Source organism: Corvus hawaiiensis, chromosome 11 (assembly GCF_020740725.1).
Source record: "Corvus hawaiiensis isolate bCorHaw1 chromosome 11, bCorHaw1.pri.cur, whole genome shotgun sequence".
NCBI lineage: Eukaryota > Metazoa > Chordata > Aves > Passeriformes > Corvidae > Corvus > Corvus hawaiiensis.
The window spans coordinates 18,910,263-18,937,646 of NC_063223.1; the positions used below are offsets into that span (position 1 = coordinate 18,910,263).

General features: G+C 42.4%; 1 protein-coding gene across 9 annotated transcripts in view; it reads right to left on the bottom strand.

Annotated features, from left to right (window-relative positions):
• LOC125331350 (6-phosphofructo-2-kinase/fructose-2,6-bisphosphatase 4) overlaps positions 1–27,384 on the bottom strand; it is a 56,120-nt gene that overhangs the window by 14,816 nt on the left and 13,920 nt on the right. For 4 of the 9 annotated variants that reach the window (XM_048315215.1, XM_048315211.1, XM_048315216.1 and 1 more), the window contains exons 2-10: positions 13,141–13,257; positions 9,395–9,491; positions 6,930–6,996; positions 5,811–5,885; positions 4,901–4,957; positions 4,446–4,567; positions 2,571–2,778; positions 1,869–2,015; positions 1,201–1,305 (exon numbers count right to left, since the gene is read on the bottom strand). In XM_048315215.1, the coding sequence (XP_048171172.1) occupies positions 1,201–1,305; positions 1,869–2,015; positions 2,571–2,778; positions 4,446–4,567; positions 4,901–4,957; positions 5,811–5,885; positions 6,930–6,996; positions 9,395–9,491; positions 13,141–13,257 (995 nt within the window). The other 5 variants (XM_048315217.1, XM_048315213.1, XM_048315219.1 and 2 more) reach the window with 5 other exon arrangements.

Here is a 27,384-nt window from a genome sequence, read left to right on the forward strand (position 1 = left end):
CCGTGGGCACACTGAACTGGCCTGGTGATGGCAACCACCATCCCACTGAGAGTCAGCACAGGGACTCGCTGGTGACCTGTCCTGCCTGGCCGTGCACAGGGAATTGCTGCTGCAGGTGAACAGCAGGGCTTCTGCATGGGCACGACTCAGTTAATTTTCACACACAGGGTAAAGACGCTACTTCTAAAATGTGCCAAGTACTTCCAGAATGTGTCATGTACTGCACGTGTGGAGAGCTCAGCCTGTCACCCAGCAGGGCAGGGACCAAGCGCAGCAGAAAGCCTTTGCCCTCGTCCCCAGGCAGGACAAAGTGGCACTGCTGACTGAGCCCTGGACAACAGAAAGCCCCCGGAGAGCTGTGCAAACCCCTCACATTGCTACCAGACACAAAACTGCCTTGGGTAAAGGAGACCAACTCATCCCCATAAGGCACTGAGGGAGTTTGAAATGCTTGTCACCATTCCCAGGACCGAACTGGTTTGAAAAACAAACACTCCTTGCTCAAATGGATGAGGAGAACTTTGCAGCTTAATGACTGCCTCATGAGCAAGGCCGGGGTCACCCTGCCAGGAACACTGCTCTTGTCACAGGGATTACTCTTGAGAAAGAAGCCAGAGCTCTGCCTCCCCACAGCTCAAGAAGGAGCAGCTGGGCCAATCCCTCCTTCCTGCTGCCCAAACCTTCAGCACCCATGGACGGCCCTGTGACCATCTGGCCATCGCTGCACTGTACTGGGGCTGCTTTAGAAAAGACATCAGCAAGTTGATTTTCCCAGAGGCAAGAAGTCTAATAATGTGGCTGGAGATGTCCCCAGCATTTCAGACAGAGCTGCCTGCAAAACAACCACCACCAAGAGCAGGGATGAATAGAAATAGGCCATCTTAGCAGCATGTTTGCATCTGCAACAGTTGAAGCCCTGCAATAATTCCTCCTGCTTTATCACTGCAGGACCAGCACAGGAATGATGCCCACAAGATCAAATCTCTCCATTATTTTCTAAATTTATTGTTTTATTTTTCAAGCCCTGAATCAAATTAAGTGGTCTGGACTCAATCCTTGCAAAATCCTATGTGCTTTTCCATGGAGAAAGGAACAACCTTTTCATTAATTTTAAAATTTATTTTTCCTTCCAAAAGCCAGCATGCACATATTCAAGAAGACAAGGAAGCCCTTCAACTTGAGAGATTAAAAATAGCATACCTCCCCTTTAGGGTATCTGTATCTGTATTTGTCTTGGTCTCTCAGTGCAAATTCAAGCGGGTAATTTTCCTGTATTTCTTCATATGTCATTTCTTCACACACTCCCTGTCGGTAATGAAAATGATTTAAAAAACATGTATTTCCAGCAATGCAAAAAGCAGATACCACTCTTAAATAAAACCATATATAAATAACCTCTAACAGTTGTATTTTGCTACTCTGACACACACGATGAACAGGACATTCAGCTTGACTCAGAGGTGGTTAGCAGGAATCATTAAATCCCTACACAGATGAAGTTACATATATGGGCAAGCAAGGTTATGTTTTATCTATTGCACCTGCTAATATATCTTACAGGTGCAGTTGGGAATTGCCAGCTAGCAAAAGCCCCCCACCACAAACTTCCTTCCAAGCCCAACTAACCAAAATTTCATAGCATCGTGGCTTCTACAGAGGAATGTTTTACTGGGAAAGACAAAAGAAGAATAAATTAAAAATTTAATAAAACATTTAGCCTTGTTTACAGGTAATGACAATTATTTCCAGCCTCTAGAGGCGGCTTCAATGACTTTCTATCCCATAAAAGACATATTAAAAAACTAAGTACTTTCTTCATCTCTAGCAATCAAAGCAACTTATTAGGCATTTAAAAGAGAAGAACTTACTGCATCTATCTCATTCAAAACCTTCCATTGCTCATAAGGCACTCCCAAGGCTTCAGCAGTCTGAATTGTCCTTTTCATCTGGCTGGTCCAAACTTTCAGATCTTTGATATTTTGCTCATTAATAAACTGTGCCAAGCTTCTGGCAAACTGGAATAAAAACCAAGAGACACTGGATGAGGGCTCAGAGCCAACACACGGCCTTCAGTTTAGAATACACGGGTTCCAGCCTCTATAAGCTCACTGTAGCTTTTCCAAAAGACTGTCAAAGTTTTTGCTAAGACATACAACATACTCCATTATCCACGAGGGACAGGAGAAAGAAAAGAAGTACAAAGAAAATACAAGTTTTCAGCAGTTCCTAGCTTTCCCTCCAGGAGTTTTCCTTTCAGCTTTAACTTGTGTACACTTTCCCAATTATCCAACTAGTGAGGATTTTACAAAAATATAGTTAAAAAATAAAGCTCTCTTGCCAACTGCTTTGTGCTGTAGGATTAAAAAGGAATTTCAGCCAACAGAAAGACAAACAGATAAAAGAGTACATACCACAACACACACAGTGTCCATCCTGTTTCCGCTACCCAAACATGCAACTAAAAAAGTCATTTAAACTCATTAAGAGGAAAAGGCTGCAGAGGAGGAAAGCTGTAATTGCCCAGCACGAACACAAAGAGAACAGAGTCATGCCTGTCTGGAGGTACTTACTTCTTTCCCCCTGACAGACAGCCCAGGATCTCCTCCTATTCTCCCCTTCAGATTGAGCTCACTCTCTCCATGTCGGCAGAGGTAGATTGACCGAGGAGTCACATGGATATTCATGAGGTAGTAGACAATCCGGCTCTGGATGTGATCCATCACTCTGTTCACAAGATAACTCCTTCCGACATCCATAATTTTAATGTAAGAAAGATCCCTTTCACGAGCAAGTTGGGAGAAAAAAAAAGTAAGATTCCCCATTGTTTCTATTAGCACGTACCACAATCTTTCCACTCTCTCTCTCATTATAAAACAAAGGGGCGACAAGCCAAAGCAATGAAAAAATCCCCAATTAGCCATGGAATATGCATTAGTCCTAAGAAACAACGCAGTACTCCAAAGGTACAGGATGAACTCCATTCCTTTCACGTGGAGCTGCTCACATCACTTTCTTTTCTGCTTCCTTTATTTGCAATTCATCCAAATCTAGATCCTACTCTTGGAAAAATACAGCCCACACAGTGAAAGGGAGATTCAGTGGAATCACTTACGTTACCACAGCTGAGTAAGATATCCAGCTATTTTTCAAAACCAGATTTCTTTTTCCCCAGGTTACAAATACTTTCCATCAGCAAGTCTTTGTCTGATTGCACCCAGGGGCCAAAAGGAATGGTCACTAATTACCCATCTCAGTTAATCCCCTCCAGAAAAACTAGGGCACCAGAAGAGTGAGGGAGTAGTCTGAAGCAAGACATTTTCTCAACTGCTCTGTGAACAACTCTTTGTTAACAGTACTGTAATTTACCCCACCAGTACCTTCTCAGCATCAGACAGCTTATAATTTCTATTTTCACTGCTTATTCTTTATCATCTGAGCTATCATTCTAGAGCAGCCTCTAGTTTACACAAGGAAAAATGTCTCATAAGCTGAAAATAACCACTATAGGTTTCTAGTGATGCGTTTGAGACATCACACTGCCATAAAACAAGAAAACTGATAATAAAACCAAACTGAGGTAGTGAGAAACAAGCATCACCACCCTCATTCCTGCCCGTGTTCCTTGGAGCTAATCATTACTATTCCAGCCAGGCATAGCCATTAGGTCCATCACGGGAATTACACGCATGGACTGAGCCAACTGAACCGGCTTCACGCTGCTCACACTCAATCACATTAAAATGCAGCTCAGCCTCCTCTGCAGCTCTGGCCTGGAACAAACCAGCAGCACCTGGGATGGCTGCAGCTCCAAACCCTACTCTGAAAATAGGCAGTAGTAAGAGGAATGGGGCTCCTCCTCACATGACTTATCCCTACCTTCTTTTCAAGAGTTCAAAGGCAATAAAAACCAGAAGAATGCTTTGGCACGAGGATAAATAATGTAGCTAAGGCAGTTTCCCACAGCCCTGCATCTGCAGGATAATTTTGCAAGCACAAAGAAATTAATTTAGTAGTCACATTTTTAAGACCGATGTGTTCATAAGTAACCTTAACCATGCCAACCAATTAAGTTATGCTTACAAATCACTCGGGTCTCCTCTACATACCAAAAAAACAAGTACCAACCAACCACTGTAGAAAGTCTGGAATAAATGCTAAATGCTGATTCTATCCCAGAAGAGTAACAACATTCTCCAAGTGGGAAAATCAAAAAGAATATTGTCCCAGACTAGACTCACTAGCCAATTTTCCTCAAACAAGGAAGTTTCCACGCTACACCCCTAGAGTCAACACTCTCTAGTTTGCCAAAGGAGAGAGAGCTCAAGACACTGAAATACATGACTTGAAAGCACTAATCCCCAATACAGGATGCCCCAAACCTTAAGAAAACATTTTAATAATATTGTGATCATCAGCTGTGATCACAGTGTTGTTTCATGACTTACTTGTCCAGAGTTTCATCTAAAGTCTCATATGAGTTCTTGTAGCACTCTATTCTTTTCATGAAGTCTTCTGTTGCTTCATCATTACTACAATCAACATAGTCAGGACTACCCAGCTTCACTTGCTGTTTAAAATAAAACCAGCAGAACAGTATTTAAGTTTCTTTCTCTTCTTCATGGATGTTTAAAGAAATAGGGAGTGGAAGAACACGACACAAAGTTTTGTCTGCAACACCATTAAAGTACATGTAAAGCAAAAAAAAACCCTATTCTTCAGAGACTTAAACTTCTGAGCTAGTAACATTCACATGGACAGGGAAAAAAAAGTGTTTTTTCCATTAATGAAAGCTAATGTGGGGCTTTTGCTCTTGGAAGTTCTTATCATGTACTGCTAAAACTACTGAGCTACTTTAAAACTCCCAGTGCCAAGCAGTTAAAGCAAACTTTCCTTTACTCACCACAATGTTTGCAGCAATGACCTCTGGATCGACACATACAGACTCCACGAAAAAAGTCTTCAGTCCAAATGGGAGCCACATGAACAGAAGGGAGGAAGAAGCAAGATGCATGAAAACACCTCTGGATACTAACACACACTAGCAGCATGTTGCCCACTTGCATGCCAAGGCCTTTTTAAAAGAGTCATGTCTTAAATCCCCCTCCATTTACTCAGAAAGCTTCTCCAAACCCTCTCATCAGAAATTCCTGGCTCACCATTCCATGACACATCGTGCTTGGAAGTGGAAAATTTTTGCAGCAGAAAAATTGTAGGATGGAAGAGGAAGAAACAAATGCAGAGGATGCAAGTTCAGCCCCACAAACAGTAACTAAAGCTTCTGAAATAACACTTTAGAAGCCTCTCAGCTAACAGAGTAGCCTTGGTTTAAAAGGGGCTTGTGTTTTGCTGTGTCAAAGGCTTACAGAGATTAAGTTCAGAGGAAATGAAAGATGACTGGAGAACAGCTAAATGCAAAACCAGAAGGCAGAAAGCCACAAAGTTTTTGGTTTGTACAGAACTAACACAGAATCCCCTTTGTGTTTCTGCAGCAAAGATCTGAACTGCATGAAGAACTGTATTTTAAATGCTCTTTCTGACACTGCACTCATGACCACAGGTCCAGGTTGACAGAATTGAAGCCACAACACAAAATAGCTTAGCTCCAAACAGTACAAACACTAAAGATGAGAAAAAAGAGGACTGAATTAGTTCTAATCACACATAATGCTTAGGAACACAAAACAAACTACTGATTAAACCTCTAAGAAGGATGTGGCTTGTACTAGTGCACTGAGAGTACAGAGAAGGGGAAAACTATCACTGCCTTATTTGATCAGGCAACAGCTCAGAACTGCTTTGCTTTGACTCACCTTATATCCATTTTCTTCACCAAATTTATAAATAGTTTCTCTACGTTCTCGAGTTGTATTTGTAGCATCAAAGACCTAGGAACAATTAAAAGGAGAGAAAGAAAGGAATTACAAAATCACAGCCTATGGAAAGCACTGTGTTAGTAACAACAAAAAAATGGATTCAAAGTCCCTCAGCGTGAAGGAAAGCAAATGGAAACAATTCCCCTCCCCTCTACCCCACTACCTCAACAAGCTCAACAGGAAAACAAAGACATTCTTACTTTACTCACATTCTTTTCTAAGTACTAAAAATTAGTAACATTTTGAAAGCACTACTAGCAGAACTCTGGATTTGGAAAAGGAAATCAGAATTTAAGCCTAGTACACAGTGCAGGAGAGACTCTTCCTCCTGGCCCATTATCAGCATTAAATACTAATGCATAAGTTCTTAGTGAACTTATGCTACAAATTAAAGATGCTGCAATCACTCTGCTATTCACAATGGAAGTGTGAAACTTAAGGGCAGAAGATTTGCAAGAATTGTAAATCCTACCCATGAATAACACAATCAATGCAGCCCTTTTTCTAGGAACTCAGTTTAGCTCTGAACACATCAGTGTTTTACTAAAGTATGCAGTTTGCCAAAGCATAACATTTACCTCGTGTACCCAGAAGAACTTATAGCTAATGGTTTTCCCTGATTAGTTAATAAAAACCCCAGAGTTATGTCAGTAGTCTTAAGAAAAAAAATTTTTTAATTAGTCTCAAAACACAATGGTTGAAGAACTGATGTTTTGCATCCCATTGTTAAATACTCAGGTACAAATCAATTTAATACAAGTTTCTCCTGCTCTCTTCAGACATTTCTCATGCCAGTAACACAACTGCCGAGCAATACAGAGGATACTTTTTGTTCAGCAAGTCTTTACCTTCCACTTGGAACACTATCAAATGGACACGCAAGCAAAACGGCAGATGTGTTTAATGGTACATTGTGGAGCACAGTCCTATAGTAATGTGGAGAGAAGGTGGACTTTTTTCTTGCTATTGGAATTACTCAGGCTGTGTATTATCCAGCAGACACACAGTGTTTAGTGCAGAGGCATCTCAAGAAGACGTCTTCAACAAGAAACTTACAGCCACATGCCCGTTCTCTTCACTGAGGTACTGCCGGACGTCGTTCAGCGCTGCTAAGGCACACTGTCTTCAGAAGGAGAGAATCAAAGTCAAATGCTGGTTAAGGCTATTTTTTTAAATGCACTTGTGAGCAAAGCGCCCTTCAAACGTTAGATAATCTACCTAAAAAACAGACCTGCCTCCAAACACGGGAAAAAAACCAACAGAGGTCAGCCAAGCTACACTAAGGAAATGTGGCCGTGTCACCTTGCTCCTCTGTGTCACTGATACGGCTACACATGTCCACAGAACATCTGTCAACTTTGCTGACCAGGATACACTTCCACTGATCTAAAATAATATCACTGAATCACCCCTGCAACTGTATGCTTTTCCCAATTACCTATTCATACATACTTGCTTCTTAATTTGACTCTCAAAATGCCAAAAAGTAAAAAAATAAACGAACTTAAGGCCTTTATCTTGGGGCACTGAGTTGAAGTGGAGACACAACTGCTTTTCAGCAATCTACTTACTCCCTTTTGAGCTACTGTGTGAAAACTGCTTATGTAAAAAAAAAAAATTGTTAAAACAGAGCAAAACAAAGCAAAGGTAGCATCAAGTATTAGTGACTGAGGTGAACTATCATCCCACTGCAGTCACCCACCCAGTGTAATTAGTACTGGAGACAGCTGAGGACACAAACACCAAAAATCCCCACCCTGACATACTTTACACTTGTGTTAAATCTGGATAAGAACACATTAATATGCAACTTTCTTATGTCCCCAGCATTAGCATTATGTTCCAAGTCCATTATGATTCCTAACACATCAGTAATGCTGGAGGGCAACATTAACATTGTACACGATTTACTTGTTAGCAGAACAAAGACCCATTTATTCCCAGTAAGTACAGCCTCTTTGCAGTACCAACATAAAAGCCTGCCCATTTCAACAGCCCTTCCCTGCATTACTCCTCGATTTTGACTTCCAGATTGAAATTCATAACTCCTCTATTTACCATCTTCTGCAAGCACAGCTTTATCTTGAAAGAGAAATGAAGGCTTTCCAATCCTGACAGTATTTCCACATCAGCACAGTTAACAGATGTCAGGAGCTGAGATTCATCACTCAGGTCTTCACTGAATAAATACAAACCCTCTTTACTCATTGCTAACCAGGCAGATCATCTCACACAGCCCATTTCATGCTACGTCCCTCAACATTTAGTCTAATAGGTGACACAGAGGCACATTAAAAGGTTTGGCTCTACCTGTAAGCAAAAGGTAGTGGCTTGCAAGGCTAATGCACCTCACAACTGCTCTTTATCCCAAAGGACTGGGAGGTTCTTATGCAAGCTGCTCTCCTTTGGCTTTAGCAACACTCTGCTGCTGAGGGGGAAAGGGAAGAGAGGGAGAGGACAAGGCAAAGGACAGCCACAAAACAAAGTCCAGACAGTAGGAAAGTCCAGACGTTTTTGATGTGTAAGGTGAAGCTGAATTAAGAACAAAACAGTCTTTATTTAGGCTATTTTAAGTAGCCTAAATAAATATTATTTCCATCCGTCTCAAATTTCTGTTCCTCCTCATTTCATACTGCATGCTCTAAGTGCTTTCCTGAACATACTAAAAAGTACAGTGAATGTTGATGAAAATCAAAAGACTTTCTCATTTGATCTCCTCTAGGAAAGAAGCAGCTCCCTCTTGCTCTGACCTTTCTCCTCATCTACCCTTTCTTCTCAAGGTGTGTTCCTACATTAAAGCATAGCCTCTTTCCAGGCAAGAGCAGAGATTCAAATGCTTCATCTCAACACAGAAGTTCCCTCTGGTTCTCTCCTTGCTTTGCACAGCACTAGCAAAACAAGGCAGTTTTTGAGGCAGTACATTAATTGAATGAGGCACCTGCATGGTGGCCAAAAACACAATTTCAAGGAGAAAATAATAATGTTTGATTCTCACTCATTTGAGCAGATAATAATGAATACACTCAAAGTGCTCCAGATGAACAATTCCACTATGCAAATCAAAAAGAAAAGCAGTTATGTGGGGTTTTTTTCTTTATGAACCAAACAAAAGCTCTAAAATGCGATTTTAGGAATTATGCAGCAGAAGGAGTATCTATTAGCTGATACCTTACAAAAAGATAGGAAAACTAATAACTATTTGTTAAAATAGCTTTTGAGTGAAAATATCCTAGAGTATCTACAGGAATAACAGTAGTCACATCCTACTGAAAAGGAATCAGGAAGGACTTCTCTGCATTTTTGATGCTTGAGATGAAACAACCAAGAAAAAAAGACCCCCAAATTTTAATCAGCCAAAAGAAATCACTTTTCCACCTTCTCTAGAATATCTTTTCCTGCAGTCTCCCTAAGGGTCTTCTGAACATACAGAAATGCAACTTCAAGCCATCTCTAAGAGCAAATTACACAGGATATCATTTTAATACAATTAGCCTTGTGTACCAACCACAATCAAAACTTACTTCCTGATTTTCAAGCCTTCTTCATTGTCAGGCAGGAAGAATTCAAAGGATTTATACTTTTTCACCAAATCTCGACGATACTGACCGACATTGAATTCTGCCAAGAGAAACCAGCATTAGCAGGAGCCAACAACAGTCACATGAAAAGGACAGAAGTCATGGCAACTTTGAAGCCAAACTTCCTGCAAGGATAAAACAACTTGGCCTGTAAGAAGTCAATGTATCATACTTCTTTTTGTGTTTTGGGAGGCTTAGAATAGCAAGACAGCAATAAATCTTGGAAATAGCTAAAGAACATTTGGGCTGTAGTCACTCCACTTCAGTGGCCATAGTGTAGTGCCTTTGTCTGCCAGCTTGCCTGGGCAACAAAAAGAAATTTTTCTCCTCCTTTTCAGGGATTACTCAAAGTCTATAAGGGACTAGTAATGATCATTAATGTAATAATAATTAATAATTATGATTATTAGCTTTTTATACTATGTATATGTGCAGTGAAACAGTATTCAGATAGCACCTCCCAAAACTTACAGCTCTTATTTAAGCAAGGCAGAGCTCTAAATAGAACTAAACAATCTTGCTTTAGGTAAACAAAACTTAAAATTCCAGTAGTGGAAACATTTGTTCAGAACCCTGCTCAAATATTTCTATTCCTTAAGGATTAGTATTTCACAACCCCTGTTCCACTTACTGAGAAAAAAAAAAAAAAAAAACCTGTTAAAAAAAAAATTTAAAAAATCATCCTACATATGAAACATAATCTTACTGTGATCTCATAGCAGTGGTCAAAAAACACCTATTCCTATTCCTTATCTGGGCAAAGGTGGAAAACATCCGTGGACAAACACATGTCACAGTATCAGGTATGGGATTAGGGCAAGACAGTTCTGCTTTGCCTCAGAACAGAATGACACTGAACCCTAATTAATTTCATTCAATGGCTCTAAAAGCAGGTCTCTGAAATGCAATTAATGTTTAAGTTGTTTCAGACCTACAGGTCTTTTCTGTGGAACTGCAAAGCTTTTGGTTTTGGTTTTTTTTTAAACATTAAACCACACTGAAGCATTCTGTTTGAGATGCTGCCAAGGTACAACACTATTTGCCAGACTTCATTTCTGGAAAGGGGAAAAGAAGCAGTAGACACAACTATAAGGCTGCAATTAAGAAAAATGACATGGAACAAAAGAGTTCAAGAACCAGCTGCTGTATACAGATCGCTGTCAGGATTGGAGGCAGAGGATAAAGATATAAAAATTATTTTTTTCCCCAAAAGTCAAGTTTTGTTTGAGCTCAGCAGTGTTGATGGAATTTTTTCATGACATGGATTATAGAACAATCCAGGTGATTCTGTGATGGTTTTAATGAGCACTGGCCACAGTGGCTACATGAAAAGGTGGGTCCTTGTTAGGAAAACAGAAGGTGCAAGTAGTTCATATGGCCAGCGATGTCAGACAATAGCCCTTTAAAAATCAAAAATAATGAATTTCATGAGAAGGAATAGTTACTGCCAGAGGGCCATGCACAGCAAAGGAAAAAGTGCTATCTAGTGGGACAATCTTCAGCCTTTATTCTTAGCATCCACGCCTATGGAAAAGTTTCCCAAAGCTAACTGGTATCACAACCACAGCTATTCAAAAAAGCTTCCAATACTTAGTATCTAAAAACCACATTGCAACACAATTCTATTCAGACATCTAATTGACCTCATTTCCTTCAAAAACAGACAAAAGTCCTCTGTACTTTTAACCATTTCAGAGTCTAAACAAGAGAGGATTTTGGAAGGAAGAAAACACAGAAATGATGGCTGAAATGATTCAACCATCACCAACCCTGGGTTATTTACCTCCACCTTCTGTTCTTGAACTCTCCAGCTTGCTTAATGTTACATGAAAAGATGGCATTTATCTTTTCTGTGGTTTACATAACCTCGTAATTTGAACCATCTGTCTCAGAGAACAAGAACTCTTGCTAAATTAAGCACACACTAATTTTAAGACATTAAGAGCCAAAGGGTAGCAGATGTTAGGGCTACTCGATACTGATCCTGTATCATTTCAACCCCACCAACTGGAAGAATTAGGGAAAATGTCATCTGTTCCCTCAGCCAGTCAGTGAGGTGTTCAACATTGACTCAGTAAAATTGCATCACTGAAGACACAAACAGAAGGGCTCTGTGGTTTTCTGAGAACATCCCAAGTCACCCTTTCTAACAAAGACAAACAATACCCAGCAACCCAGGATAGAAGCTCATATGGCAGCTTCATGTTGCACATTTTTGTAAAATTTGGCAACAATGCTCTACCTGTTTTTCATTAGCACAAGTATGTATGTTTCCTGATGTGCTGCTCACAGTAGCCCACGGAATTTTTCCTATAGCTGAGCCAAACCACACCTACAGCAGAATCAGTATTTGGGATATATTCAACCAAGCATGAGCCAGATGTGGGTAATATCTTGTTTGTTGTCCAATACCAGACTTCTGCTTTTCAAAGCTCACACAGTGAAGTGCTCAAACATAATGACATATATAGACATAACACATCTCATAAATTTCAGTTAGATATGTATCTAAAATACAAGGATTTTCTCACCTTGGATATAGGCTAAACTACTTAAGAGTGCTATTCCATTTCAGCCTAATGGATATAACTGAACTCTTCAACTAGCTGATACTGGTCATCAGAAGGGTTAAAGCACATGAAAACAGTCAAAATCAAGTGATAATTTAAATCCTGTAAACTCTCATATTTAAACAATATAATATATCCCCCATAATGTCTCTTCTAAATAAAGCACATTATCCAAGTTTCTAAAAGCTTAGGAAAACACCAACACAAAAAGTTTCACCCTAGAATCAAAAGGCAGCTTAAATATAGACCAGAACTTTTCATCTTGACTTCTTAGAGCTACTAGGAAATATATGTCTAAATATCCAGCCAAAACTCCACACTTTAGTATGATCTCATATGTTTAATATCATTTAAATTATTAACTAGGCATAAAACTACTATTACTGCACTGGACACAGAATCACAGCACACTAAAAGTGTCTTGCTCTTCTGCAAGAGAGAGGAGAAGGAAGGGGAGGTGGCTGCTCAGAACCTCGAATGGACTTAGGTTCTGTTTACTGGGCCCACAAGATACCACAGGAGCCCAGCCAGGTCCTTGGCACAGCCAATCTGAGCCATTTCCTGCCCAAAACACACAGATAAATCCTTAAGAAGGTGATAACAAGTGGCAATTGGCTGCCTCAGTCCTTGGGCTTAGTATTTAGACAAAGAATTGCAAGTCATTCCACAAACACAAAGAAGTAGAGAATTGCAAGTAGCACAAAGTTCACAGAGAAAAAAGATGGGAGAAATCTGGAAATTTAACCCAGAAGTGCCGACTGCTCAACTGCTTGTAAACAACATTCCTTTTCACCCACGTGAAGAAAGGAAAAGAAGGAAAAAATAAATAAACAAAAAAAGGGCAGTGTTTAATGATATGGGAAAAAGGTTGATTTAGGCACCTGGCAGAACAAGGAGGTAAAGGGATAGTCAACAGAATTTGACCAATTAACACTTAAAATTTAAACAATAAACACTTAAATGCAGAGTGCCTGTGTATGTTATTGCTTGAAAATACATTAACAAAGCAGAAGGATTTTCAGTAGTCAAACTTGGCAACAAAATTACTGGAAATCAGGTTTATAAACCACCTAACGTTGTGCCCTGTCCTTCTGATGTAAACAAAAATAAATCCATCACCTTTCGTAGGCACTCCAATCCAATTTAAATAGCGTGTCAGCTTCTTCGAGATGTAGGTTTTTCCTCTTGCTGGGAGACCCACCATGACAATCAGAGTAGGGCAATTGGTCATACATACTGGAACAGAAACACAGGAAACCAGGATTTACCAACAACATTCCCATAAAGCAAAGGCTTCTGCTGCAGTGGAAAACCCCTCTCTTTGTGCTCTCTGAGGAGGTGACCACCCAGGCAGCTCATGCACCGTGCCTCCCTGTTTCAGGGGTTCTACAGCAGGACAGTGAACCTGACCACCTCTCTTATGCTGAATTTTGGAAGGGCGAGTCAGTGGTAGTGCAAGGATGGATGTGTGAGTTGTGAACAGGCAGAAAAGAAGAAACCTGGGTATTTGCACACAGAAACAATACCAAAGAAAAAGGAAAATGACATCTTATGCCCCTGTGTACCTCAGTTCAGTGCTTGCATTGAAAGGAAACAGCAAGGTGTCGGCAATTTTTAAATAATTTTTACATTTTTAAGACAAGACGTAAACACTGCTCAACCTTTTCTTGATTTTGAGCAAAACAAGCATGACAGATGCAGCTTAATACATTATAGTAAGACATGCTACTCACTACTGATTACTTCTCTTTTAAACGTAATTAACGCTAAAATCTCTCTTGAGCAGAGCTCATTTTGGCTGTTACTAAGAATAAGACACAAGTATTCTACACAATCAAGTACAATAATCTGATATAGAGATATGTACAGAAATACTCTTAATCAAAGCCAGAGCATTTAATTAAAAAAAACACACAACACTATAGCAATTTGAAAGAATTGTATGTATAATCTGAAAACCTTGAGGCATTTCCTTTCAAATCACAAGTTTTTGAACATTTTAGCAGCACAAAACTAAGGATACCTTGCATTAATCTATCACAGCTACACAGAACTGCCTAAAAAGAAAGAAGATATTAAAGTGATGCAGATAACACCAGCTTCCTTCACCCTCTATTTTTAAGGGAATTAATTTCTATATGATCTACATGTGTATCAGTTTCCTCAGTGTCTTGACAGAGAAGACATCCATTCACTGCAAAAGACTGAATCTCAGTGATTAGTTGCAAGGCATAGCTGAACTGTTGTACAAAGCACTGTGATTACCCAAGATTCCCAAACTTTGGATTGACAAAGTCCCATCCCACAAAGTCATCTGCACAGACCTGGTGTATATAACTTCACATAACGGATCAAAAAAGAACAAGCAGATTAGCAAAGGCAGATGTGCTATCTTAAAATGCACATTGAAAGACACAAAACAAAAACCATTGAAAGTACACAACTTTTCATCAGGGAGAGGAGGTAAAATGGTACCTAACCTCAAACCCATGAAACAATCAACTACTGCCTGTAATGAAAGCGACAGGGAACTAACAGCAAAGCAAAACAGATCCATCCAAACATGACCGAGTCTCTGGAAGGACATTGATAAAAGCCCTCAGTCAGTTCCTGTGTGCAGAAGCCTATACACAAAAAAGATAATAATTTCTTGTCCCTTTTCTATTTGTCATAAATTCAGGCTGTGAAGCCCCTATCCAAGAGAGTGAAGGAAGTCTCTGGGGAAACAACGAAGTCTATGGAATGCCAAGAGCACAGTGCTTATTAAGCTTAACAGCCTTGCTTCCAGCTTGAAGGACAGTGAAATAAAACACTGAGAGGAAAGAACCCCCTGAGCCTCTAGAAATTTTAAGAGAATATATTTTTCTTCAAAGCCTGTTCAAAAGGTTATTCACCTGAAATACCTAGCTCGAATTTCGAACAATATTCAGTACAAGCAGTGAAGAAAGAGCTGTAAAAGACAAACCAGAATCTGTACAGAAAGGCTCCATACACAGCCCGAAATCCTGCTCTGCAAGGAACTTGGCTGTAACAGGCTTTTCTACCCATTCCAGGCAGAATTTACCAACTAACTATTCTTAGAGCACCTCTTTTTCTTTTTTTCTTTTTCTGCTGCTAGGGTCAGCCATACAAATTTAAGCTTCTCACAGAACATTTGTCTTCGGGCAATGCAGCAATAAACTTGTACTGGAGCAAAACTGAGGGCTGGGAAGCTGCCATGAAGAGACCTGCAACCCAGTTAAATGGTTGCATCACAGACTACACCAACAGCTAAATTTCTAAATTAAGTCCTACTGCCTGCATGGGTTTGTAATAGATTTTCTAACCAAGCAGCAAACCAGATCAACACAACTACAACATGCACAAGGGACATTCAGTGTGCCAGTCTGCTATCACCTGCATTTTTACACGTCTTTCCTCAAAGAAAGTACAAAACCAACAAAGCTGCCTTTGTCCCACACGTCCAGTTTAACAGGCACATCTCACCTGTTACTCCAATCTCTCTGGTGGGTAACCACAGAGCAGAAACCAAGAGAATTATCCCAATCAAACAACTGGCAATCCTACTCTCATTAGGTGCCAGGCTGACCAAGAGTGCTTTTACTCTATAGACAGATGCCCCTGAGTTTATAAGGGGGAATATCATTGATCCCAGTGATCCCAAATAATCTGCTTTTACAAAATGCCACAGCCATGTGAACAACACTACAAAGCACATGGTGCTACAGGATATGCCACCCTCAGTGCCTGTCTTTAACAAGAGGGTGGCAGTCCATAGTTTAAAATTCAGAGCATTAAAAAATGTTTGGTGTTCTGGATTAGATGGCCACCAGTGGCTGCAGCCTCATCCACCTGCACAGGTGGCACTTTGTGACAAACACTCCTGTGCATTGGGAAGAAGAAGCCAAAGGCACCTGTGCTGGCCAAAACAGCACATTCACAGCTAAATGGCAGGATAAAAGCACATCAATAAATAAAAAGCACACAAAAGCTACTTCACTTCTTCTGTACCTCAGTGTAGCATTCTCAACACACACAAGACTCAGCACAGCAGAATTTCTTTCCTCCGGTGATCTTGTGTAATTAACAAGGCTTAATTTCGATCATTAGCTCAGTAAAAAAGTTAAGACCAGAACAGAATGGGAAATTCTGAGGATGTATCAAATACTCCAAAGAAATTAATTATCTTTCACTTTATCTAAACCACAGCTTTCTCAACAGAATATTGCCAACACTCACTGCAAGGAGGGAGGAATATTCATTCCCATAAAGGTATTTTCAGTGTCAGTGTCTCATGGCTTACATTTTTCCTTGAAGAAATGTAAGCAAGTTTGACATGAGGAAGTAGACTGATAAAAATAGCCAAACATACCACAGGTTACATGTACGTAACTCTTCATTTCCCAGTGGCACAGTGTTCAATCCCCCTTTTCACAGCACCTCACCATCATTCAATTTATATTAAAAAAAACTTCCAGTACAAAAGTAGTTACAAGTGTGTGAGTTAGAACCAAGGCAGACCCCTAAGGGCAGCTTTCTCTTCACTCTTTACCCACTGGATTGTCTGGTTTATGTCCAGAAATATCTCTACATGGTCTAGTCTCCAGAAAAAAAACTCATTTTTCACTACTACTTCACATATATAACTCCTAAGGGTTTCTGACTGCCCCAAGCTGTGGATGTGCCATCAACATGTGCCTCTAATTTTGTTAGAGGAACACGTGCACTCAGAACAGTAAAACAAAACTTACAGGCTGTACCCCATCATTTGCTAAAGATGCTCTAAGACTTTAGTCAGCTTCTTCTTTAAAATAGAAGTTTGTAATATATGCATTTAAGAGTGCATGTTTATAAGCAGCACTGCCAAAGAGGGAAAAACACACCCAAAATACCAATCAGAGAGGGAAAATGGCCAAGTAATGAAGTGCTGCAACTGAAGCAAAGTCATTATCCCAGTTTAATATTTCTTAAACATTAAAGAACAGCACAGCAAGTCGCAGCTCGAGAGTACAATTATGACTGCCTGCCCTTCTAAAGTTTAAGACTTAACAGTCAAGGAAAGAAGAAATTACATGCTTATTATCTGCCTCTTAGACTCTATTGTGAAACAATGCAAATGCAAAAGAAGGTTGTGAAACCAAACTGGGACATGGAACAATCTAGATCAGCTGTGCTGCAATTCATCAGCACTCTAAACTCATGGATCTTGTGAAACCAGAATCAAGAGTTGATATTTTCCAGGTTCACTTACTACCAAACAAATTATCAGCTGTCCTTTCCTTTCACCCAGAATCAGATTTTGCTTTTTCCTTATATGCATTAAGGACGGATATTTTTTGTATCAAGCTGCTACTGTTAGAGATCTGAAGTTTACAGAGTATTCTTGCAGTTTCTATGGCCTTCAATTCAAGGCCTGTTCGCCAAAAATCCAATACTATTTAGAGGCTCATACACAAATATCTGACTTTAAGCCAACACAACCACCCTTCCAAATAAGGTTAGCCCTACGTGTTTTAGCCATCACTTATCCAAGTTAACCATTGCTAATGCATTGGATCCTTTTGATCAATGATGACAACCAGTCTCCCTTCTTTGCATCCATCCCATAAGGATGAGTTCCCCATCCTGCTGTTCTTCCTGAAAAGAATCTGCTCCTAGACCTGAAGAAATCCATTATCTTCTAATTTGTCTCTCCTCTTTCTGTCCAAACTACCGTTTTTAACATCACCTTGGTACAAGGGATCCAGAATTCACATTTGTCCCCTGACCAGCCTTGTGCCACCAGCTGCTCCGACCTGCTCTGTCATCCACTTCCTCAAGGTTACCATTTGCTTCCTACAGCTTTGATGCCAACAGCAATGATCCCATCACACATCCTGCTCCTTGGGCACTATCCTCACCTCATTCACTCTCCTATTTTCAGTTCCTAGGATTAGGAGCATAAATACACACAAGCAACATGTGCTCAAAGGGTAGAGCACAGATAATAATTTGATACTTTTTTTTTTTGGATGTGCATTGCTACTGCTGTACCAACAGCAAATGACAATTATTAGAATGACCAAATTTCAGCAGCTGTAGGGAAACAAGGCATTTAACGGTAGTGGGGGAATGTTTAACCACAGGAAGTTCACTATTTATCTCTCACTATAAACATCCTCTGCTGGCCTCCCCAAACAACTTTCACTAGAACCTACTTGGCTATTTATTTTTCATGTCCATGTTTACAGCCCATTGCTTGATTCAGAGCTTAAAGCAATCTCAACATCCAATGCCAAGAAGAGCTTTAATTCAATCTATTTACAGACAAAACTTTTCACAAGTGACCACAAAAGGCAAGCCACAGCTATTAATAACAATATGCACTTTCAGTGCCTTCAGGTGTGACTTTGGAAGGTCATCAGAACAGCTACCTTGGCTGTACCAGTGCCACCAGCTGTAAAAGCTGCCTGCTCAGTAGGCTGCACACGGACACAACTCCTCCTCGAAGACCTTGTAATGCGCAGACTGAAAGAACTGGCCCTTCAAAGGCCTGGGACAGCTAAACCCTGGCACAGCTCAACAGATTTCTTCTTCCCCACACAACTGTAGTTGCTACAACTTTCAGAAAATCACACTAAGAACAGTGAAGTCCTTTCATAGACAAATCTGCCAAGTCCTTAACTGGCAGTGTGTACAATTCTGCTCATCCACCTTCTAGAAGGATAAAGACTAAAGGTGGATAAAGTTCAGCAGCATGAAGGAGAAAATAAAAATCCCAACCAAAGGAGACTGAAAGAGTTCACCTTGTTTAGCCAAGAAACTCAGAACACAGAGTAACTAACTTCACTTCTTCCACTGTAAGGCTACATTTAAGGACAAGAAAACCACTTCCACCTTGAGCTACTATTTTTGGAACAGTAACATTGGACACAGTTACCTGAAGCAGCAGAGAACGGGAACGCATCAGCCCAACACAGCCCCAAACCACCCATCTAGGCAGTCCATCCTGAGCTGCCCAGCACAGCTACAGCACCCACAGCTCACACTGCCTCACCAGAACACAGGACAACACAAGATACATGGAAATCTTATGGAAAAAGAGCTCTGCAACACATTTGCATGGGAAAAATTACAAAGTGTTCTCAGTATGCTGAAACGAGATAGGTGGTTTTATGAAGGAAGAGTAACTTCTGCTCTTTCGCAGGCTGTTTGTAATTCTTATGTAGCACAAATTACTGCAGACTTGTTATGGGTAGGGCTGCAAAAGGATTAAAAGAAAAAAATTGCAAACCTTTTTCCAGCAAAAGTTTTTTTTTCATTTATAAGGGGTCTTAGGCATTAAACTTACAGAGTCCTACAAAAAATCCCACAGGCATGTGAAATATTTTTTAACTTATAGTCAAGTGAAGCTAAATAATTCTGCCAAGAAGACTCTGTACATCATCAAATTACACATGACCCATATGCAATTCTGTTCTTGGGTTTGGTTGGCGTTTGGGGATTTTTTTGTAAACCAGTATCTGTGTCAGAGCTATAACAGATTTTCCTCTGTTTGGAAAAGAGATGCCACATTAAGGCTAAAATTAAGTCATCTCCTTAGGATGTTTACAAAAGCACTTACACACATTTTCTGACCCTCTTCCTATTTCAGCACACATCTCAACCTACTATGGGTTCAGATGCTGCAGTAACTCAGTTCCCACAGAAACACGCTCCTGCCTGCTTGCCCAGCACACAAGAGAGTTTGGGGCGGGTTTTTGGGGGGTATTTTTGGGGGGTTTTTTTTAGCAAGGGCTGGACCAAAGCAAGAGCAGAGAGAGCCAAGGCTACAGCCCATGGATTCCTGCCACACTGGCAGAGCCTCAGCTCAGTCATCAGAGCCTCTTTGCATGACAAATACAAACATTTCCACACGACAAAGCCCCTTTTGTCTGCAAAACTGCCGTGTACTGGACCTCAGTTACTTAAGTAAGGGAGGGAAATGAAAGAAAGAGAGGGAAAAAACAACCTGTGAGGCAAAGTTTGTTAATGAACTATGGTTTACAAACGCCACAGCCGAAGTCTCAGGAGGCTGATGACTTGGTTGACTGCACCTCAAAATACGGGAAGTCATTAACTCATACAACAGATGGGCTGATACAGCACTGGCCTTAAAGGAAAAAAAAAACCAAAACGAACACAACAACCAAAACAAGAACACAGTGACATTTTTAGGCCTCTCTCTAAGACGACTATACTGAATATAAACGCTCCCTGACACCAGAGCGTCTAATAAATTAAAAACCCAAACAAACCCGCAAAACACCAACAAAAGCAACCAGAAAACATATTCCTTCCAGCCGAGCTTCCCTGCCTTCCGCCGGGCACAGAGCCAGCAGCTTCGGGGCTCGACCCTCCACGGGGGACCCGCGACCGCCGCCCCCGCAGCCCCCGGCAGTGACCGACCCAGAGCGCCCGGGCTCGGCTCCGTCCCCTCGCAGCCCGACCCGACCGGCCCGGGAGGGTGCCGGGGCTGCCGGGCCCGGCCGCGCCGCTCACCGCCGCGCTGCGCGCTGTGCCCCGCGGGCAGCCCGTTGTCGTAGGGCTCCCACGTCTTCTGCAGCGGGTTCTGCGTGAGCTCCCGCGCCGCCGGTGCCGCCGCCATCCTCGGCCGCTCCCGGCTCCCACCGCAGTGGCGGCGGGCGGGGCGCGCCGGGGCCGCCCCCGGGGCAGGGCCGGCGGGGGAAGCCGCAGCCCCGCGGTGCCCCAGGCACGGGGGAGCAGCCCCGGGGCCACCGAGACCCCCGCGGGAAGGACCCGGCCCGGGCAAGGGTCGTGCTGCGAGCGGGTGACTCCGCTGTGTGCTGCTGCTGCGCTGCTCTGGCTGCAGGGAACACCACGCTGCCTCTGAAAAGCCTTTTTTTTTTTAAACAAAAAACAACACAAAACCTAAAAATAGCACGCCCAGGGAGCGTGCAGTGAGTTTTAAGTCATGCATTGAGTGATACATTTTTCCAATTAAATTCTGTTTTGGCCTGAAGGTCAAATTAATAGCGATGCAAAGAAACATAAACCATAGGTTTCCTACATCCTATTTGGCTCCCAAAAAAAAGCTGTTAACAAATGGCCCTGGGAAGCTGCAGCGAGAGCAGTGGTTTGACTAAATAGGACACCCAGCTCTCACCTTTCCACATCACCTTTATCAGCTTTACAGCTTGGTTTGGAAACCCACTTCATTAACTGGGCTGAGCAGTCCTAAAAAAGCTCAGTATTTCACATATATGCACCTCTACATCCATATATTTTACAGAAAATAAACACGACGCACTGAAAATACAGTAGTGAAGTGCAATACACATTTCCATTATTAATCACACCATTATTATGACACTGGCCTAAACACAAGTGAAGGCCAGCATATACTTTCTTTTTTAATACTAACCAGACTCTGGATCACCTGAGGACCATTTTTGGTTTTTCTGTTCTATTACAAACTAAAATGTACCTTTCTAAATAACAAAAAATCAGTTCTCAGAAACATTTGGCAAGACACCTCTGGGAGAGTTAGCACTGTTTTTCCAGAACCATGTTTGCTTGACCTGCTTTTCCCTCTGTTCCAAGTTATTTCCTTCTCTTCAATACCAATTTTCCACTCTAGCTGCCCTACACTATATTTTTACCCAAGATTTTCTTCCTGATTTTGTTTTGAGTCAATAGCTGACGTGAGCAGAGGGGCTACAGGAGTAACATCCCAAGGATCAGAAAACGAGAAGCAGAGAGAGAGAGGTTTTGAATGCTTAAAAGCTTCTTGGTTTCTTCTGTCAACTGTGTGTTTACTTCCAACAGTTGCCAAAAGAGGTGTGAGCAGGAACAGTTCAATCTCTGTCCCAGAAGTCTGTCTCCTGTGCACACACAGAATGTTGCAACACACAGGTGACAGACTCCAGGGTAGAGTCCAGCATCAGGATGTCCCCACCTCACCCTCCTGTGATCACAGCAAGGGTGACACCAAGATCCTCAAGCTTTCCTAACAGTGCCTCCAGTAAAGCCAGGAGAGTCCACAACAGATATAATATTAACAGAAATAAGAGATTAACAGGAATGCAAATTTATAAACCACACTTCTCAGGCTTATTTTACATAAATTAAGTAGAAAACTTATTCAATCCTTCCAGTCTCTAGCAACAAAGTTTGTACTTCCTTTCTACAAATCCACACCCTGCACAAGAACTGGAAGACCACTCACACACCTGCCTCGAGCCAAGAACACTGACCTGATGTTGTTCATACAAGAATAGCATTTTTCAGAAGTCTGCAGCATGAAGGACCACATTTCTACGTCTCCTCCTCAAAGCACCAGGCACACTGCCAGTTAATTAATTCTCTTCTGCTCAGGTAGATTCAAACCAGTGGCCCCTGCACAAAACTTCAGTTAAGGGTTTGTCCAGGTGTCTGCAATAACATCACAGGTGTGCAGAGACACCTGCTAGCCTTTGTTTTTGTAAGGCAAAAAGTTCAGCTCGGTTGAGGATAAGCTTATGTGATTATGGTATTGATCAAACTTATTCTAGGGTTAGTTGTTTTGTGGTTTGTTTTTAAACCTCAGTGCAGTAATGAGCTATTTGGCCAAGGACATAGAGAAAGCAAATACAGATATCTTGCGCCACTCCTGAGGTCTCATTTCATAACACAGTTTACAAGGGCACTACATTCAGTTCCTGGGAAAAGACAGAACAAGTGTTGCTCGTTAGATTCCCAATAAATAACAGAGCTCACCTTCTGCATAATCTCATTACCATCAGCTGCTGTCTTAATGCAAAGGCTGGAGGAGCAGAGCTGATGGCTGCAGGTGAAGAGCTGGAGATACAGCTTCCTTTGCTACAGGGAAAACCATGAACAAGCCTTTACCTTGTGTTTTACACAAAGCATCTGCTCTCAGGGCCATGCTGAGCAGAGGGCTTACCTGAGAAACCATCTCTCTCCCAAGGCAAAATGTCAAGGGGAAGGGCACTCTTGGAAAATGAACTGCAGCATGGAAATAACGTGCTTGAGCCAAGTGATAAAGTTACACTCGCTCCTTAGAAACAACTGGCTGACAAGACTCCTGTCCCTAAACTTAGGGTTTAATGCCTAGAGCAAATGGTAATTATTTAGAGACAGGAAGAAATAAAAAAGACTGAATCAAGGTTTCTACTTGATCCTACAGAAACCCAACTTGTATCTATAAACACACTGTATCATATGGCAGCCATATAATCCAAGTTTCACAATACACGCAAGTAACTTCCATGTATCTCATTTCCCTAGTAAAGATATCACTTTTTAGTCTGACAGCCCATAAAACATCCATAAACCACCCAACATCTCATCTTCCCATCCTTCCACCATCTCTCTGGCAGCACACACTCGCTACTTGGAACAGGGAAATAAGACTTTCCAGTCTCCCAGGTGCCCACGCCCTCAGCACACGGGGCACACGCAGCTCACGGCAAACCCACCCACGGGCCCTCGAGCAGCGCGGAGGATGCGAGCGAGAGCCGAGACCCAGGAGGGATTTGCCGGCACGCCGAGACATGGGCACAGCCAGAGGTCACTCAGGAGGGTTCTGCAGCACCGGAGCGTTCCGGCAGCTCTCCCGCATCACCGAGCCCTTCCGCGGGGCCGCTGGCTGCCCTGGGCCCGGGCACACCCCGCGGGCACCGGGGCACCCCGCGGGCACCGGGGACACCGGGGACACCCCGCGGGCACCGGGCACACCCCGCGGGCACACCCCGCGGGCACCGGGCACACCCCGCGGGCACACCGGGCACACCCCGCGGGCTCCCGGCGGGGCCGGCACCGCCCGGGCCGCCAGGCGGCGCCCTGGCCCCTCCGCGGACACTGCGCGGGCGCGCAGGCGCCCCCTGGTGGCTGCGGCGAGCAAAGGCACCGCCCCGGGGGACAGCGGCGAGCGGGGGGACAGCGGCGAGCGGGGGGACAGCGGCGCTGGCCGTCCCTGTGCTGATGCTTCGGTGCTCAGAACGGCTCTAAGCCTGCCGAGCCGCCCGTGCCCAAGCAGGTCTCCCGGAAAAAGGAATTCCCTGTTACGCTTCCGAAATGTATTGTCACAGCCAAGTGACACCGGGATCGCCGTGCCAGGAGATAGCAAAGCTCCGCAGAAGTAAAATATATCAGGACTTGGCTTTTAGGCACATAAGGTAGAGCCAGAGGTTACAGAAAGCTAGAGGGAAGGAAAGTCCGTCTACCAGCCCTGAGTTATTTTCCCCTCCAAATGAAAAAAAAATATATTGGGAGGAGTGAGTCCACATGCAGAACTAAATAGCCCCACTTCTTTCTAGATATTAAACACCAACAAATTGTATTTCATCATTAACCTATTACTTCAATTTCTCTAAAGCACTTCTCCTTCCACTAAGTCGTGAGATATACTTTTCAACCCTGCATTCTCAGCTACTTACTTTGACAAAATCCATAGTATTTGACCTCTACACATGCAACTGGCAATAATCAGGTGGAAAAACCTAAATCCAAACCTTCTCTATTGCAACTGGCAGGTTACTGTTCTAGCTCAAAGCGACAAACAGGAACTAGTTTAAATTATTCCATCTTAACATTGGTATCTGCATTTTCCTCATATGGCAAGAGTGAGAGGAGGAGAGATCAGAGTTTAAATCCTTATCCCCCTTTAAGAAGGTGCAGAGACAGGGCTGTGAGGCCACCCAGTTACAGGTACTCTAAAAGACATCACCCCCAGCACAGCACCAGCTTTGTTTCGGCACAACTTGAGACACAGAGGAACACAGACCTTGCAATGATCATTACATACATCTGTTACTCAAGAAATACGGACACACACCAGCACAACCTTCAGCCACACACATCTTACACAGCCAGCTTTGACACCCACCCAAATTTCCCAATTTCACAGGGATTGGTTGGCTCTGACCAGCTAACAGGCAGCCTGCTACACTACACCAGTGTTTGTATAAAGCAGACAGGAGAATTCCTGTTGAACTTATAACCAATTTTCTCTTTTAATGGAAAAAAACAAAAAGTCAACTATACCTTCAGCAAGCTGGTGGCAGTCCTTCATTGGCCAAAATCTGTGCAGCTGGAAGCATCACCCCAGGACAGCACCTATCTAATATACACGAGGCTGTTACAACACTGCAAGCCAATGAGAGGAGTCAGCGACCAAACACACAACTATGCTTCACCCTTTCTGTTCACAAGTAACAACGCTCCAGCATTTCAAAACTGAGTTTCAGGTGGAATGGGAGAGATCTCTCCCCACACAGCTGATGTGGGGCACAGGGCTGATGGGCTTTTTTGACCAAGTCTTTGTTTGGGTGCTCTTACATGGTGAAAAGACTTGCAGCTGCACCCCGTTTCTGCTGTAATGACCGAAGTACTGCAGAGCAGTTGGGACACTTGGCCTGTTCTGTCACATCCCTTGTTACACTGAGACCTCAGCAGGGAACAGACTGCTCTCTCCTCCAGGTAATTCCCATATTCCTGAAGGGCAGATCAAGCCTGGCAGGTTTTTCCTCCCTGTGGAAGTCCCTAACAACCTGCCTAAAACACAATGCCCTTCTGCTCAGTATGTTGCGACCTCTGTAAGCCAGGCACTAACCCAGCGTTGCTATCCAATTAACAAGAAAATCCAGAGATAAAGGAAGCTGCACCAAAAGAAGCACCTCTCTTCCTCCCTGAGCTGTTCCTGATCTCCTGGATGATGACACAGAGTATGCCTTGGAAACAGTCATCCTGCACAAGAGATCCCTCTGGAGGTAAAAGCTTCTCACAGAGCTTTCCACAGAGAACAGAGCCAGCTCCTTCCCGTTCAGAGCTTAGCAAGCACAATGAGCAATCGAGGCAGAGGTGCAACGCTGCGTTAGCAGAGTGACATACACTGATTCACACCTTCTCAGTCTAGGCTCTCAGGACATTTTGCTACATCAGCTTCTTAAATGAAGACTTCCCATCTCATCAAGGACACCTATGGTTCCCTCCTCAACCCAAAGTGCCATCCTTTTTGTTTTCCCAGAGTGTAATGTCCCAGGAGTCAACCCAGCAAAAATGACAAACAGCCCACTAAGTCCCCAAAAATTTCAAGCATCCCACATGACAGGTTCAGCAGGTTCCCCATACCATCTCCACAGGTCCTTCCATCTGGGACTTGATTCCAAACCAACTGAAATCACAAGGACCAGGCCTTGTGATACACGGCCCTAGCACTTCCTTCATTTCTTCTGAGCAACAGGTAAGTTTTATTGCTGGCACCATCCACTCCATATCTTATTTCCTATCACTGCCTAAAGGGAAAATGTTCCAGTTGTCTTGAAGCAGACTGCTACCTCAAAGACAAGCAAAAAGCCATTAAGAATTCAGAAGTAAAACAAGAATCTGCCCTCAGCAAGACACACCTTCAGAAATTATTTTGTAAGAGTTCATTTTACTACTAGACTTCATGGCTACAGATCAATCTGTCAAAGAGATTGATAACAAATACCCAGATGTAATCATGCTTTAGATGAGAATGAGCTACTACTAAGGACAAGAAAATTCTTCAGTGCTAATTGAGGAGTAGATTTAAACAACAACCAAGATTCCACACAGACAAAACTGGATCAACACAGATACTAAAGAGATTCCTTGAGCTGAAACAAAATATTCCTTAGCATAGATAAGAAAAATAATTCATCCAAACAGAAGATGTTCATGTCATGTCAATCAGCAAGAAAACAAGCTCCCATCTATTCCAACAACCATCAACACATCTTATACAATCAATCTGATACAACAGAAGATCTGACACGGTTTGGGCACTCAGGAGCCTCACAACGCACTTGGCTGGAGAGACAGATAATTCTCACAATAATTTGCATTTATGGTATTTTCCTCATTGTCTACTGAAACATCATCAGAGTTATTCACAGTGCATGCAAAGCAATGAGGTGTCCCTCACAGCAGTGTTCATGTGTGGCTGGATTCCAGCACGGTTGTGTTTTCCAAACCATGACGACCTAACCATCAGTAAACAGGTACCAGCCATACAAAAGTTTTACTGTAAGAATTGTACCAATGAACTCCTGGATGGCTTTCTACAGAACTCACTCATGGTATTGCAGGAATATAAACTCTATCAGGCGATCTAAGGTTACTTGGGGAGATACAGGTTATCAGCAGAACGTCATCTCACCAACACATGGATTGCATGAGAACCCCACAGCAAACACTGAGACTCACAGACACAGTGGTATCAACTAAAAAAATACACACTTTGCCACACTGTCACTCTGTTCTTGTCATCTTTATGTGAACCATTCCTCAAAGCATGGGCACTCACAGTACTTCCATTATTTCTAAGTATATAAATATGTTCGTTTAGTTGTTTATCAC